A 16,410-nucleotide genomic window follows, 5' to 3' on the forward strand; every position below is an offset into this window, starting at 1 on the left:
AAAAAAAAAAAAAAAAAAAAAAAAAAAAAAAAAAAAAAAAAAAAAAGCACTGTTTAGAAGATTAAAAAAAAAAAAAAAAGCTGAACTGGAATTATGATGGAGGTGAGAAATGAATGCTTTTAAATTTTTTATTATTTCTAAGGGTGATTTGGCTGTATAACATGACTGTTGTGTAACACGAGAGTGCCTGGTGCTTACAGATCCCCTGGAACTGGAGTTGTGAGGGGTTGTTAGCTAGCATGTGGGTGCTGGGAATCGAATCTGGGTCCCTTGGAAAGGCAAACAGTGCTTTTAATCACAAGCCATCTCTTCATCCCACAGCAATATATTTTAAATAAGCTCCCTAGATAACTCTTAAGCATGACTTGGAAGTTTAATATGGAATGTATTAATTTTAATTGTAAGAGAAGAGACTACAAAGCTGAAATGTCTGTACAGTCAGGGTCAGCAAGGAGTTGTGAAGTCACACAGTCCTTTGGCCTCCTGGTGTTCCTCTGCCCCTCTGGTGTCTTGTTTTTGTGGCAAAGAAAAATCAGGTCAGGTTTGTGTGTGTGTGTGTGTGTATGTCTGTCTGTCTACATCTGTGTATCTGTGTTGGTTTTAGCTGGAGGCTGATGGTGGATTATAGGACTCTTGGGCTCTGTGAAAGCCTCCCTTCCCAGCACCTAGCTCCAGTCTCTTACTAAGGAGGTAACACTTTTTTTTTTTTCCCAGTAGATTTATAATACTGATATTAATATACTGCCTCATTGTCAATCTGCACCATTCCTGTTGGGGTGTGATGCCATCTCTTGACAGAGGTTCTGTGTATTTGCTGTTCCTCTGACTGCCAGCACTCACTGCTGCCCTGGAGCCCAGTGCCCAGCTGGTTGTTGCATACCCATTATGAGAATGACTCCTGAGTCATTGTTTGCCATGTTTGCACCCACTATCTCACATTGATTGAAATGATTTTGTAGCGTGGTGAGGACACTGCTGATTTGCTGGTGACTTGATGACAAGCTGTCCCTTGGCTTCTCACCCTCTTCTCTGGCCTCTGAGATTGAGAAGCTGGGTTTGCAAACCAGCTCATCCTCACGTCAAAGGAATAGTAAAACAAGGAACAAGGAGAGAGGGCTCAGGGGAGGATGTGTTTTAATTAAAATGATGCTTCCTAGTTTTCTCCTACAAACCCTTTTTCTTGCCTCACAGTGAACAAAAAAGTTCTCTTCGTGGAACAGAGAAAAATCCGCTCCCTCTGAGCAGAGGATTGAAAATGAATTTGATTCATAAACGAGAAGACCAAGGGTGAGCGCCGGTTCTAACTGCAGTGTGCACTGAAGACGAAACTACAGTGTGGTGAGATGAAGGCTAGTGTGAAGGAACAATGTGGAGAAAGAAAGTTCTTCACAGAGACCAGATATATCTGCTTTAATAGGCCTTAATAAAAAAATATCTAAATCTCCTGTGCTCTTGTCTCTTAGTGATATTTCCCCTCACTGTTTGAAACTTGAAAAAACAACCATCTATCCAAGAAATAACTATTGTCTCACATAAGAAAAGCCATGGTCTATGGTGAGACTTGAGTTCCTAGGCTGCTCCTGTGTCTGCACAGGAAGGTGCTCCTGGTAGTGCTGAAGGCATCACCCTGTGACAACAGGCGGAGAACAGGCAGCTGGGAGGGGGAGAAACATCTGCTCTGGTTTGTGTGATTGTCATTAGGAGCAGTGCCTTTGCTCCATAGTCTTTTTTATTTTTATTTTTTAGATTGATTTATTTATACATATGTGCACTTTATTTGCATGTGTGCCTGCATGACAGAAGAGAGCATCAGATTCCATTATGGATGGTTGTGAGCCACCGTGTGCTTGCTGGGAACTGAACTCAGAACCTCTGGAAGAGCAGGAACTGCTCTTAACCACCGAGCCATTTCTCTAGCCCTACTCCATAGTCTCATTTCCACCCTTTACTAGTTTTGGAGCAAATAAGAGACTTTTAAATACACATCAAACCCTTAACTGTGACTGTTAATAAAGGTGAAACAACATTAGCTTAATCATTCAGAAAACGCTTACAAAGTGGCAAACACGCCAAACACTTCTTTGTACTCTTTCCTCCTCCGGAGTCCGAGTATCAGAACGTCTTGACTCTCGGAGCCCCAGTCACTTCATGGACCTGGGGGTTAGTCACTCCACAGTCTTAAAGGCTCAGCAGAACATTAGTACAGCGGTTTATGGTTTGAGTTTTGAGATGAGGTCTTACTCTACTGTAGGCTGGCCTGGACCTCACTGTGCAGTCTAGACTGGTCATCGGCTCTTAGGACAGCAGAGGACCTGATCATCTGTATCTTTACAAAATACCTGAGAAAACGTAGTGTCTCCCCTGGTCACAGGGAACCAATGCTGTCCCAAAATAGCACGTGTCCCTTCCCATCTCTGCTTTACAGTGTGCATACAACACTAGGATTTGCTGCTCTCAAATAGTGGTACTGTTTATAGGATCCTGATGGTGAAATCTAATTCTAGTTGCTGTTGTGACTGTGAAATAGTGAAGGATCACTAAGTCAAAGATTGCTTTAGAAGTGGACATAATATTTATAAAGCAAGGACATTTTCTAGTCATTGTGAGCCATGAGTGGCCACGCCCATGCGCATTTTATTTCCAGATTATATTTATTGGGGGATAGCAGCAGTCAAAATAGAGCAGGAGGAAGGTCCTTTTTGTATGGATAAGAAGACTGTGTTCCTGTGGCCTGGACACTGACTGCAGCGATGAAATTGGATCTCTTGAGCATTTCTTCCAAGGACAAATTTGGGTAGTAAGCCAGGTAGAAGGCCAGTGCTCCCACAAAACTGTCACCAGCACCCTGCAATGGAAGCACAGTTATGAATACAAGTGTGCAGTCAAGCTGTGGCTCAGTGGTAGAGAACCTGCCCAGTACTTGGGAGGCTGTAGGTTCAAGCCTCAGTACCTGAACCAAACCAATCCTTTTAATTTTAAAATAGTTTCAGAGTCCAGAAAAGGAGCAAAGACACTCCAGGCCAGCTATGTTAACATCCAGATGTGGCACACTTACCATAACTGACGAAATAATGACAGTATTAACAGAACATCACGCTTTATTTGGATCTTACTAGTTTCTGCTCAGTGGCCCTTTTCTGTTCCTGTATCCCATGCAGGATGACATTTTACAGTCATGTTTCCACGCCTGTGGGTTATGACAGCTTTTGTATTTGTATCATCAGTGTTTTTGATGACAGCTCAAGAGATCAGCTACTTTGCAGACTGCCTCAGTCAGGAGAGATAGGGTCTCATTGTGTAACAGAGGGTAGCCTCAGCCTCGGTGTGGGATTACAGATGTGTAGCACCATGCCTGGCTATAGGATTTCTCTCTAAATTGTCACATCAAAGCAAGGATGTGTGCTGTGATGTGGCTGAGTGGCTTTTCTAAAGTCATTTTCCTTTTTTTTTTTTTTTTTTTTTCCATATACTCTCTATGCCAATTGCCAAGGATCCAATCCTCTATCCCTTCCCACTGAGGAGCATCTTTTATCGCTCAGTCCGGCTTCAAAGGCTCTTTAAGTAGCCAAGAATGACCCTGAACTCCCAATCCTCCATCCTCTACCTCTTGTGTGCTGGGATTGCAGGCATAAATCACACCACCAGGTTTATGTAGTGGTGCCAGGGACTGAACCTATGGCTTCATACATAATGGGCATTGTAACTGAATTATATCCCTCGCCAGACACTGCTCTTAAGTGGGTAGAGTTCCACTCTGAACTTACTATTCACATAAATTGGAGTTCTGCATTCAAAATTTGCCTCCCCTCACTTATTTAATCATTTGTATCAACATGAACTCATTCTTTGGGCTGTAACTAATATTGTTTTTGTTGCCCATTCATCCCAACATTGGCAACTGGGCTCTTTTCAGCTGCCTCCTGTGTGTATCTCTTACATGATCTCCATCATTTTGTTTTTTCTTGCTTGCTTTCTGGAACAAGATGCCCCAGGCTCATTTCTATATTCCCCTTTTAGCCCTAAAATTAGTCATGTCTCCATGAAAAAATGAATGCAAAGAGTAGTGAGAGCCATTCGGATGCTAGTCTCAAGCCAAATATAGGGAGAAGCAGCTTTGTTTCCATTCCCAGGGTTTGTGTTGGAGAAGGTCACAGAGGAACCAAACTACCCTACCAAGTCTGATCGTCAGTGCCTTCAGGGTGACGCCAAGTCATGTGTTCACGTGACCAATGTTTAAAACAAGTTCAAGCCCGAGTGTGGAGTCTCACTGGAAATTCTGGTGTTTGTTGCTCTCAGAGGCATTTTCCAGTGTCATCTCCACAACCAGTACTGACTCCTGAGGCCTAGTTTTCACAATTCTTGTGGCTGCTGTAACCACTGCAAGGAGCCCTGATGTGCAGTTGTTTCTGTCTCAGCTGAAACATCCAGTGAGCTGTGTGTCTGCCACAGTGATGGCCACTGAGAAGAGACACAGCCAGGCATGGTGGTGAAGAACTTTAACCCCAGGGTTTAATCAGTCGGCAAAAGCAGAAACTACGGTCTTAGGGCTAGCCTGGTCTACATAGTAACTTCACGGTTGGCCAGGACTACATAGTGAGACCTGGCTAAAAAGGGGTGTGCAGAACCCATGTGGAGTAAGTATTAAGCGGCATGGCCAGACTTCATAAGTGGTCTAGGGTGTGGTTTTATGAGTGATAGTCATGCAGCCCACAGCTGGTCTGGATCTTGTTATCTAGTCCAGGCTGGCCTGGACTTGTGATCCTCCTGTCTCAGCCTCACTCAGTTTACAGGGTTGTACTACCATGCCAAGTGTAATTAGGATAATTAGGAAACCTCCCTAGAGTTTTAATGTGGATTTCTAGGGAGAAGTCAGGCCTCACAGAACAAAGACATTGGGCAGGGGGGGTGAGCTCAGGAGTCCGGGAAGGTCGTTTCACCCTGTTCACAAAGGCAACATGGGCAATATGAAATTTGCCAAGGAGTCACAGTAGTGCAGGTGTAGATCCCTCCCTTGTCCTCTCCCATCCTCCCTTCCCCTCCCCTTTCCTTTTCCTCTTTTTCTGAGCTCCTAGGTGCTTTGCTAAGTTCATTCTTTCTAAAGGATGCAGGGGAGAGAATGACGTTCTCAGGACTCTTCAGGTTCCCAGCATAGCAGCAGGACACGGGAGGGTCTGAGGCCAGAGCCGCTGTGAGCTGAAGGATATACTGTGAAAACATGAAAAGCCAAGCATATTAGCTTACACCTGTAATCCCAGCACTCCAGAGGCTGAGGCAGGAGAGCCATTACCAGTTCAAGACCAACCTGGTCTACAATGAGTTCCATTCTAGCCAGGCCCAACTAGTGAGATTGTATCTCAGAAACAAAACAACAGCAGGATAGTGGCAGCTGGGCACACCTTTAATCCCAGCACTTGGGAGACAGGGGCAGGCCCTTTGCATTTGAGGCCAGCCTGGTCTACAGAGGAGTTCCAGGACAGCCAGGACTATACAGAGAAGCCCTATCTCAAACACCCAAAAACCAACCAACCAACTAAATAAAAATCTACCACCACCAAAACAAAACTAAATAAAAACCAAACCCCCAAATGACAACAACAAAGGAAACCCCTCCCCCCATAATCTGATAAATTAAAAATGTCTAGAAAATATGAAAATTTTATCTTAATTTGATTATTACACTATGCATGTATTGAATTTCAATAATATACTTCATGAAGATGTACAAATAGGCCTCAAAAAAGAATAGAAAGAAATACTGCATTGGTCACTACAAACATTGTGTTGACAACACTTGCATTGGTTTGTTTTACTACTGACAAAGCTGAGGAAACACTGGTAAATCTGCTGGAAGCATTATTTAGGTCACAGGGGTTTTCATACCTTAATTTCCCTTCCTTCCTCATGCCATGCACTGTGCCCTTGGAGACTCTAAAGGTACACTCTTCCTCTATCTAAAATCAGGGGTTTTCCACTAAGAATGCCAGGTATCCTCCCTGCAGAATTAATTCTTGGAAAATTAGGTAAGTAATAAGGCTACTGTGACACACTGAGCACAGAAAGGCCAAAGGGGACATTTCTCTGCTGCTTTACCAGGTGAGCATTGCCATGCTTCCAGAAGCAGACTATGGTGTTAAAAGAAAAACTAAATCAAATACAACAATGTCCACATGAATTAGGATGCAAAAGTATTACTTTTTAAGCAAGTGGAATACAGACATAGAAACGTGTGCATAGCCATTGCGACCAAGTAGACAATACCCAAGAATGAATGCAAGACTAAGAAAACACTTATTTTAAAATCAATATAAATACATTTTTAAAACTTTCTATTTGCACAATAGAAGGTATGGTTTGATTATCTGAGGGAGCGTTTATGAACGGATCTCTTATGGGCCTCACACTGGAGGAAGAGCAATGCTTTCCCCCTCATTCTGGGACCTGCCCTGGGTAGTCTGTTGTCACTTTTGTCAGTGTTGTTATGGAGTGCATAGCCAGTGTAGAGAGGCAAGGAAAAGAACAGGTGTGCAGATTGGAAAGAAGGAAAATTCTGTGACGATGGTGTAATGATTTTTGTAGAAATTTTAAGAAAATTGTATTTCTGGATAATAACAGTGAACAATAAGAAATGAAGATTACTAGCCTGGGAATGTTCAGTGCTTGTCCAGTACACATGAAACCCTGGGCTGGATCCCTAGTACCTCTGAAGCTGGAGCTGGTGGTACACGCCTGTAAAAAATCCCCGCACCTAGGAGTAGAGAGGTAGGAGGATCACCAGTTCAAGACCATCCTCAACTGTATGGTAAGTTATACTGTCGGCAACTTATTCTCAAACTGTTCATCTAAAACCAATCATGTTTGGTCTATTTCTAGCTCAGAGCTAGAGAAGAGCTAAGAGGATCTGTTCAAACATGAGGACCCGAGTTCAGGGTTCCAGAAACAGATAAAAGGCTGGCTGTGGCTGTGTGCCGCCTGTGATGGCCCTGTGTGGGTGAGCAGGCAGAGTCAGGAGGGCCGCCATGGCTTGCTGGCCCCCGTTTAGTGAAGATGCCGCCTCCAGGTGGAGAGGGGTGGAACAGAGCGCACACGGACCACACACGGTGTGCAGCATGCGCATGCAGAAGACGGAGCAGTGAAACAAAGGTGACAACTTTACCAGTGGGTGAAATGAAGGGTGTGCAGCAGAGCAGCAGTCTCCAAGTTGTCTTTATAAAATAGAAATTAAAGACTTGAAGGATTTTCAAAATCAAACCAGTCAAAACTCAAGCTCACTGTGACACTCTCCTGCTACGCAGGCCTGGCACTTGAACGCTGAGGGGACAGGAGAGAACACTTAGTGGCTCTGACTGACTACATGGGAGCTGAGGCTCAGGACCCTCAGGGCTGTTGGGATGGGACAGTGGCTAACGCTGACTGAGGCAGTCACCAACCCCACCTGGTTAAACCCTTCAGAGAGGTCAGGTAAGTCTCCACCTTTCCCTGTTGACTCTTCTGACTCTTCATTTGTAAAGTACTGTGGGCACACGGGTGGGCTGGGGAGATAGATGGCTGTTGGCAACGTGCTTGCCTTGCAAGCTTGAGGACTCACTGATTCCAGAAGCCACATAAAAGCCAGGCATGATGGTGTGCCCTTGCGATTCTAGTACTAGAGCGATGGAGACAGGCGGACCCTGGGGCTTGCTGGCCAGCCGGCCTACCCTGCTTGGTGAGTGGCAGGCTAATACACAAGGTCTATCTCAGAAATCAGGATGGGGGCTGGGGAGAGAACTCAGGAGGCGAGAGTGTGCTGTGAAAGCCCAAGGAGCTGGCCTGAAATCCACATGAAAGTTTGGCATGGCTGTACACTGGGCCAGAGACAGCCGGGTCCTGGGAGCTTGCTGGGTAGCCAGGCTCCCTAGCTTAAACAGTAGGTGTCCATTTCAGTGAGGGGGCCTGTCTTAAAAAAAAAAAAAAAAAAAAAAAAAGACATGGGAATTAATAAAGACACCTAACATCCTCCTCTGGTCTCTGTATGTACATGCATGGACATATGTTTTTACACACACACCTGCACACGTAAGTCACATATACATCTCCACATAAACATGGTCCCCGAGAATTGGCCTCTTGCCTCTATGTGCATGTACACACGTGTGTTTACACATACCACACAAAGTGTGTACTCAACTGCCAGTGAACCAGTTCCAGCTGCTCTGCCTTTGACGTCACCAGAAGTGAGAGGCAGGGGCATTCCAAAGCAGGTGGCGTTTGGGCCACAGAGTGCCAACCCGTGAAAGCCACGTTATACCCAAGGATGGAAACACAGCAGAATGGGTAGGGGCTCGGGGCTGCTCTGCAGCAGGAGGCTGCAAGGCCGGATACTTTCCATCCAGCACACTCACAGGCTCGAGGGCCCGTTTCTCATTTACACTGACCTTCCCCAGCAGAACAAGAGGAAACAAGGAAGGAGCCGAATCTCAGAAATAGCAAGGCCCGTCTAGTAAATATGAGCGAGCCCTGGCAAACCTGCTCAGTATGTCACCGGGTAAAGGTCTGTGGGAAGGAAGGGTAGAAGGACACCACGGAGTGGAAACAGATCTTCGTTAGTATCTGGGAACTCTGTACCTCCCTCCCCCTTAGGATCCTGAATACACCATGCTGTGCACTCTGCAGAGGCCTACAGTCAGGACAACTTGCAGGCTCTTTGGGGGTGGGTCTACATCTACGCTCCCTGCTTCTCTTTGCCTGCCCCGCCTAGCACTTGATGTGGACCTGACCTAGTGATTCCGGTTCCATCATACTCTCTCCTCAGGATCTCTAGGTGGCTGGCCGGCCCTGGATGAACTGTGTGTGACTTTCCTTTGTGTTAGTGGGGTCAGGTTGCCACGGCTCAGAGTTACTTGATAGTCCTCCCATTGTTGGGTCTATTTATACCACAAGGCTTTCAAGTGCCAATAAATTACTTGGCTGTTGATTCACATCTTTAGTCTAACTATTTTTATACGTTGGTATGATTTTTTTTTTTTTTAATGGAAAGTGCTTTAAAAATGGAAGCTGTGTTCTATCACTGTGATTTTCCTGTAAGTGAAAGTACTTTCCAATCAATCATCCTTGGTGTAATGGAACAGATCTCATTGATAGAACTTGATGGTTTTAACCTTTTATTGAAAATTATTTTTATGCCAAAAGGGGCTGATGGCATAATTCACCCTCCTTCCAACAGTTGCCCACATGGCTAGCACTCCTTGCCTTCTCAGAGCACTTTCCTCCTGTGGGCAGGTTGCTCACCCAGAATGCATTCCACATTTCCTGCTTTCTCAAGGGCCGCCACATTCCTGTGTCTGAGGTGCTCTGATCCATAGTGTATGTGCAGGCAGACTGTGTGTCAGGGTGTGAAGGACAGCAACAATGTCCTAGAGTCATCTGGGAAGAGGGAGTCTCAGTTGAGCAACTGCCTCCATCAGATTGGCCTGTAGGCAAGTGTGTAGGGCACTGTTTTTGTTTGAGATTGAAGTGTAAAGTCTGAGCCCACTGCGGGTGGTGCCACGCCTGAACCAGCCACGGAGAGAGAGCCACTAAGCCATACTCCTCCATGGCTCTGCTTCAGTTCCCGCCTCTAGGTTCCTGCTCTGAGCTCCTTGCCTGGACTTCCCTGGATGGACTGTACCCTGTGAGCCAAATGAACCCCTTCCTCCCTAAGTTGCTTTCGGCCACTGTGGTTGTCAGCCACTGCAGCAGAGAAGCACACCAGGACAAGGGCTGTGGGGGGAGGAGGGTTTTGAGGGCTGGTGGTAAAGGGGGAAGGGTGCACTGGCACAGCGGTTCTGGTGACCACAAGGCAGGGCCTGAGAGGAGGCAGGCCAGGCTGGGTTATGGGGACGGCCTCTGATGCCAGGCCCGAGATAGTGTGCCTGTGTGGAGGCTGGGCTCTCATTTCCCTCTTCCCTGTAGACCATCTTCTCTGGCCAAAGCCCCACTTTCCATTCTGTCCCCTGCATTTCCTCCTCTACCTGCGTTCCTGGGACCCTTGTCTATGATGACGGTTCAGTGCCTGCATTGAACTGCCCCAGTTGGTACCCAGTCTCTTAGGGCTGTCTGGTGAGAGCGGGGGGCTCGGAAGTAAATGCTTAGGAGTGGTAGAATGTCCCCCAGCATGGCGCCGTCACATGTAGAGCCGTGTCCCTGCTCTCTGCAGTAGCTGATTATTATTTTTTTCTTTCTGAAATTCTGCTCAGAGTCAGGCTCTTTTCTGGGCCTGCTGGACATGACTGGACTGTTCACAAGGGCCCCATGAAGGAAGGCACAGTTCAAACTGTGGTGAATGTTGAGCCCACTTGCGTTGCCTCCAAGTGCCTGTGGAAGGGGCAAGTCAAGCCACGCTGTGAGTCCACGCACAAAGTGTCATATAGGCCAGCAGCAACCCTGTTGGGTCCTCAGCATAAAGCTTCTCCTTGGTTCGAGGCATGTCAGCAGCTCGCCAATATTAAAGAAAAGACAGCGTGTGTGGTTGAGATTTGCAGCAAGGTCATCTGTGTGGGACTCCAATGACACAGCATGTGCAAGACTGTCCTCCGAGCCAGACTGCCACCTCTTGACCTTCACTGTGCTAGCTTGGGAACTACTACCTGCAGGTAACCCTGCCCGAGAGCACCTCTGTTTGTTGTTGAGACCTTAGGGGGAGCAGAAATTTACTCTCCTCTAGAGAGGGGTTTTAGGAAGTGCAGGTGGAGTCTTTCTTGGGGGTGAATCTGCCCTCGGTTGCTGTTGAGATTTCTCTCTCTGCCTTGTGGGAAGGGCTCATTTTCTGTAGTGAAGCATATCAGGGATGAGGGGGAAGATCTGGGAGCTCCAGTGATGCCCTGCACCAAAGTACCCATCAGAGCAACTCCAAGGAGGAAAGGGCTACTTTGCCTCATGGTTCCAGGGGTGGGCTGGGTCTGTTGTGGCAAGGAAGGCCTGGCACGGTGGTAGCATGTGGTGGCATGTAGCAGATACTCCTCACATCATAGCGGCCTAGGAAAGCACAGAGCTGGCTTGACATGGCCTTCCTTCAAAGGCCCATACCTAATGGCTTACTTCTGCCAGCCTGGCTGTATGTTCTAAAGGTGCCACAGCCTTCCAAAATGTGCCACCAGCTGGGGAACATGCACTCAAAGCATGAATGTGTGGGGACATATCAGATTCAAATCACAGTCGATCCCATTTCCTCTGTGTGCTTGGGGCAAGAGTGGAGTCTGAACTAGGCAGAATTGTCTCAGGCAGGTGTGGGGGAAGAGCGGAGCACAGAGGGATTGGTGTATTCAGGGAACAATGAGAAGGACAATCAGAGAATCTTACTTGCCGAGGGAGGAAGAGCAATCAGGAGGGGCTCAATAGGACAGGAGAAAATGTGGGGAACTAAGGAGAATAAGAACAGTGTTGAAGAGGTGAGAAGCCAGCCATGGCCAGAATAGGACTGAGGGTTTTCAAGCCGGTAGTAACAAGGCCCTGGAAGTCACCATAGGCGCGGGAGGCTGAAGTGGAACAGAGGTAAAGAGTTGGCAGAGCTGAGGTATTTGGGGACTGTGGGAAATGGCTCATCCTCGTGATCCCGAAGTCACCACACATGGCAGCCATGCCAGGACAGAGGGAAGACAGTAACGTGGATGCTAAAGTCTTAGATAGCCAGATTGCAGAGGAGCAGGTTGAGGGCTATCATGAAATGACATGAGCCCCAATGATGCAGGAAGCAGTACATGAAGGGAGAGGAAGGATGGCTGGAAGCCATGGCTTTCACTTGCAAAACTGAAAGGGAAGTTGGGAGCAGAGAAGGGCCCAGTGAGAAGGCTTAGGAGGGAGTTAAGCACTGTGAAGCTGACGAGGAAAGTGGTGTGGAGAAGAAGGAGACTGGGCCCTTTGGAATTCTTGAGGTCCCTCTGCCTGTCTTCATTGCTGGTTCCTTTTGGGTTCATGATCCTGGGCTCGCTTCCTTTCTCATTCCCATTTCCTGGGTTTTTCAATACTACACAGTTTCAGCTGCTCTGAGTACTGTCCACCCTCAGTCCCGCGCCAGAGATATGCTTCTTCCTTTGGATAGCTGGCCAGGCTCATGTTGCTTGATGACAAGCTGAGCTCACTATGGCCAAGCTGACTGTAGCTGACTGTAGTGGCCTCCTGTCACTTATACACCTTCACACTGAAAGCCTGAGGACCTTCTGGACCCTCCTCCTGTAAACTTAACGGCTGTTTAGTTAATTCCAAATGCTCGATCTGCCCTCTTGTCTCTCTGCATCCCCTTCCCACTGCCCTACATCATGTCCACACCCTCTCCAGAGATCTACAGTGACTTTGTTCTTGGAGACACTATAACCTAGAACCTTCCACAGGTTGACTCCTTCACTCTAAGACTCAAGTGAGGCGTTAGCGTAGTCAGTCACAGGCTGACTGCCGGGCACTATGTCCAAAGCATTCTCTGATCCCACTAACCCAGACCAGTCATCCCCATGTCCTCTATGCCTCCTTTCTGAGGACATGAAGACAGTTTTGTCACCTTTGATCCTGAGGCCTAGGGCTTGCCCAGCCTCTGCTGAAATACACTGATAGAAGCCAGCATTGTCAGGAAGATGGCCTTGAGTGGTCAGGCAAGAACACATGCTGTTCCAAGAATGCCCCATCTTGGGGGAAGGGAGAGCAGCAATGTAACAGGCTTATAAGAGTCCTAGTTTGTCAAATTCCAGATGACAGAAAAATGGGTGAGTTGGAAGGAATGATGGGTATTAAATGTGGTTGGGAAAAAAAAAATCCCAAGTGCTGAAAATCCCCAAGGTAAAAACTTGCTGGCCAGGACAGCAGAGCCCCAATGATCTTTCGAGAGTGATGTCAGCCCCGAGGCTTCATCTGTTAGGAATCTGGACCCACACAGCATGATTCAGAGGCCAAACTGCAGAGCCACCCGAACAGAGCCCCCGCATTCCTCTTCGATGTCCTCACACATTCCATCTGACAAGTTGATACCACTTTCCTTTCTTTTCGGAACCTCTCCCTCCATAGAGCCCACACTGCAGGCTGAATTCCTCAGTCTGCTTGCGGTTTGAGAGGCCAGGGAGGAGCAAATGGCTGAAACATGATGATGCACCATTTCTTCTTCAAGGATCTGGCCAGGGGCTTGGGAGTGAGCAAATGTGAGTGGTCAGGGTCTTTACTACCTTTCGCATGGCTGTGGGGGCTCAGATTTGCTCTAGAGCCCCTTGGGTCAGCCCTGTTGTGTGCACTTGGTTTGGGATCACTTTAGGGAACCAGCCCAATTTCTGGGTGACTACCCTTAGGCTTGCCTGGCAGCCAGGCCTAGTCTTCTCTGGCGATGATGCCTAAACACAGACTTCTGCCTCCTTCCCAGGTCAAGGAGCTGAGGCACAGGGACCTGATTGGCCTAGGAGTCCCAAACATGAGGGACCTTTTACTTCAGCCCTTTCTTGTTAGTTCTGTCATCTTTTAGAAATTGTAGACAGATTGCCATCTCACTTGTATGGGAGCCCCTCTGTCATTTTAATTGAAACTTACAACTTGGGCGGTGTTTTCTCAAGTGGAACCATGCACAAATGGCACGGGGTCAGACATATCTGACACCCCCATTCCACCAACGTACTAGTTGTGTGATCTCTACCAGGCTTTTCTGCAACTACTTAGGTGTTGGATGCTGTAGATACTAACTCAGACAGTGTCAGGGGATCAATAGAGTGGGGAAGATGAGGTGGTATCTTTTGCCGTTTCTTTTGCTCAAGGTTTTGTAGTGGAAACTCATGACCCAGGTCACTGGGGTCAGACAAGGATCCAGGGACAAAAAGGGGTCACCATCATAGGGTCACGATCTATAGCGTTCAGAGGAAGAGGGTTGGTTTACTGTTCCCAGCTCAGCGGTGAAGAATAAAGGGTGGCTGGGAAGAGGCAGAAGCCAGTACCCTGGAGCCCTTACTGACGAAGGAGCTGAAGAGCAGTGTCATCACAGTCTCCTGGGGTCTTTGACCTTCACTCCCCTGTGGGGTGGGTGAATTACTTGAGCCCTTTAGTGAGTTTATGAGATTAAAGTAAGGGAGAGTAAAAACCAGAGAGTCCCTGTAGCCAATGCAGACTTGGGGAAGTCAGGCAAGTCTCCAGCTTTCCCGAAGGGACAAGCAGCAGAGGCTAAGCAATGAGAAGCTCTAGGAAGAGTCCAGGCTAGGAGAGGTGGGGCTGGAGATCAGCATGGGTAGGGGGATACCCTGGACCTCCTCTGCATTAATGCTTGATAGGGCACTCTGCCCCCCATGGCTGTACAGATGCCCCACTGCCGGGAACAGGTGGCTGAGCAAGCCGGGGGTGAGAGTCTTCCAGCAGAGCTGGAAACTGAGGTGAAGGCTCCACCAGGCTGCTGGTCTCCTCTACCTGACTAACCTCACCACTCGCTGCAGGGGTGGGCAGGAAAGCCCTGCTGAGGGCCTTTCTTTCATACAGGGCATGGGTTTCCAGCTGGGGCCAGAACTCTCGAGTGTCTGAAACTTACACCCATTACAATGGCTAGTGCATTGTTAAAGAGCTACAGTGTATAAATGTGTATATGAGTATATTTTCCATTTTCACATCTCAAGGGTAAAAAGGAGGGTGGATAGGGAAAATGTTTTACAAGGTTCTTTGGGGCAGTGTGATGAAAAGAAATCTTAGAAATGCTGAGGTGAGGCCTCTTGTCCTGAAGGGCAAGTGGTCTAGTCAAGGTCTTTGGCATGTGAGTAACCCAAAAAGCGAACACTCTATTGCAAGGCATGGTGGGTAATGTTGGTGGTCCCCACTTTCCATTGAGAGGTTCTAATGTGGTTACCAGTGAACCCTGGGAAGTCTCAAAGCCCCAGAGTAAGGAATGTAGGGAGCAGATGGGGACCAGTATGGCTGCTGATTTTCCCAGGAAGGACGGGGCAAAGGTTCTCTCGTGGGCAGATGTGACAGCATGAGCTCTCTGGTGGACTGACCCTGAGACAGGCTGTTTATGCAAGAGCTCAGTTCAGGGCTCCCATTGGAATCTGTCTCTCTCCTCTTATCAGCTCATGTTTACCTCAGAAGGATGAGATCATATTCTTCCCCAACCCCAAACTTCCCGCCTTCCCAAACCAGATAAGTTTATGAGCATCATGACAGCCAGCCAGACCCACGCACTTACTGTGTGTAAGTGTAGCTGATCTCCACTCCACATAATCACAGCTGTCCACGCCCTTGCCACTGTGATAAATGTCAGTGATTAGCCTGAGATGATCCATCTTAAAAATACTGTATGGTTAAAAGATTAAGCTATTTCATGAACTAATATGGTCCAAATGATCAGCACTTCAAATTAACCAGGCACTGAGTTATTCCTTGGTTTATATAATCTGCTAGTCACTTGATTGTGTGTGTGTGTGTGTGTGTGTGTGTGTGTGTGTGTGTGTGTGTGGTGGGGATGCGACTCAGGGCTTCTACCATGGAGCTGCAGCTTCCTCCCACAGAAAGAAACAAATGCAACAAATAAACAAGCAACCTCTCCACAGATCCTGGCGCTGGGACACAGTCCCTACACCACACTGTTCACCTGCTTAAGAGCACAGTTGTGTGTTCTGTAGTGAAGTAATGGTCTGAGCAACAAGCACCACAGCTTAATTTTAGAAGTATTCATCCCCCTAAAAGAAACCTCATTCATTCACTGTCCTCAGGCCTCATCTACCTTCTGCCTTTACAGACTTGCTAAATATATATACACATTTTTGAGTAAAACCATTTCCTATTTTAATTCTGTAATTAACCAATGATTTATTATTATTTCCTAGTTACACAAAATTTAACCATGTTCCTTTTGGCGCACTTCATATGAAAGTGAGGCCCCTGTTGATCCAGTGGGAACTAGTTATGAAAACTTCATTCCCAACAACATTGCATTGATTCTTACCACAAGTATGTGAGGTTTTCAGATTAAACTAGAAGTGTGCCAGGAGTTTGCTGTGGTGGGACTGTCTGTGACTGCTAATCTCGAAGCGGATACCCACCTACATTCTTCATAATTAATGGGTCTAGTTTGTCAGTCTTGGTTTCTGTAGGTTTTCCAGCTTGAGAGATTTTCTCTCTGAGTTTCTGCACTGCTTAAGTGGGGGCATCAAGATAAATGTTAAGCTTTGTTCTTAAAGGGCAAGACACCAGTGCACAGGTCTGAGATGGAGGTTTCTGGTGTGGACCTCACTAGGCATGAGAGTTTTGTATCCACTTGACACTGCCCACCCTCACAGATGAGTACAGAACATCTCTGGAAAGCCAGGAAGAGCAGCCTGTCTGAACAAGGTATATTCCCTCGGATTTGGGTGAACAGCTAATCAGGAAATGGTTTTCCTTAGGCCAGCTCAACTCGGTGAGAGTAGACATCAGAACCTGAAACACATCCTGGTGGCCACTGGCTGGACCAAA

General features: G+C 47.2%; 2 protein-coding genes across 2 annotated transcripts in view; one reads left to right on the forward strand and one right to left on the reverse strand.

The window, feature by feature from the left end:
• Mrpl33 (mitochondrial ribosomal protein L33) overlaps positions 1 to 1,445 on the forward strand; it is a 10,386-nt gene extending 8,941 nt beyond the window's left edge. The window contains exon 4 of the mRNA XM_055627177.1: positions 1,192 to 1,445. Coding sequence (XP_055483152.1) covers positions 1,192 to 1,241 — 50 coding nt within the window. The 3' untranslated portion in view covers positions 1,242 to 1,445. The remainder of the gene's footprint in view (positions 1 to 1,191) is intronic.
• Positions 1,446 to 2,589: 1,144 nt separating this feature from the next.
• Positions 2,590 to 16,410, reverse strand: part of Rbks (ribokinase) — a 41,261-nt gene continuing 27,440 nt past the window's right edge. Inside the window, exon 3 of the mRNA XM_055627165.1 lies at positions 2,590 to 2,845. Coding sequence (XP_055483140.1) covers positions 2,672 to 2,845 — 174 coding nt within the window. The 3' untranslated portion in view covers positions 2,590 to 2,671. The remainder of the gene's footprint in view (positions 2,846 to 16,410) is intronic.

Source organism: Psammomys obesus, unplaced genomic scaffold (genome assembly GCF_907164565.1).
Source record: "Psammomys obesus unplaced genomic scaffold, mPsaObe1.curated_primary_1811, whole genome shotgun sequence".
Taxonomy (NCBI): domain Eukaryota; kingdom Metazoa; phylum Chordata; class Mammalia; order Rodentia; family Muridae; genus Psammomys; species Psammomys obesus.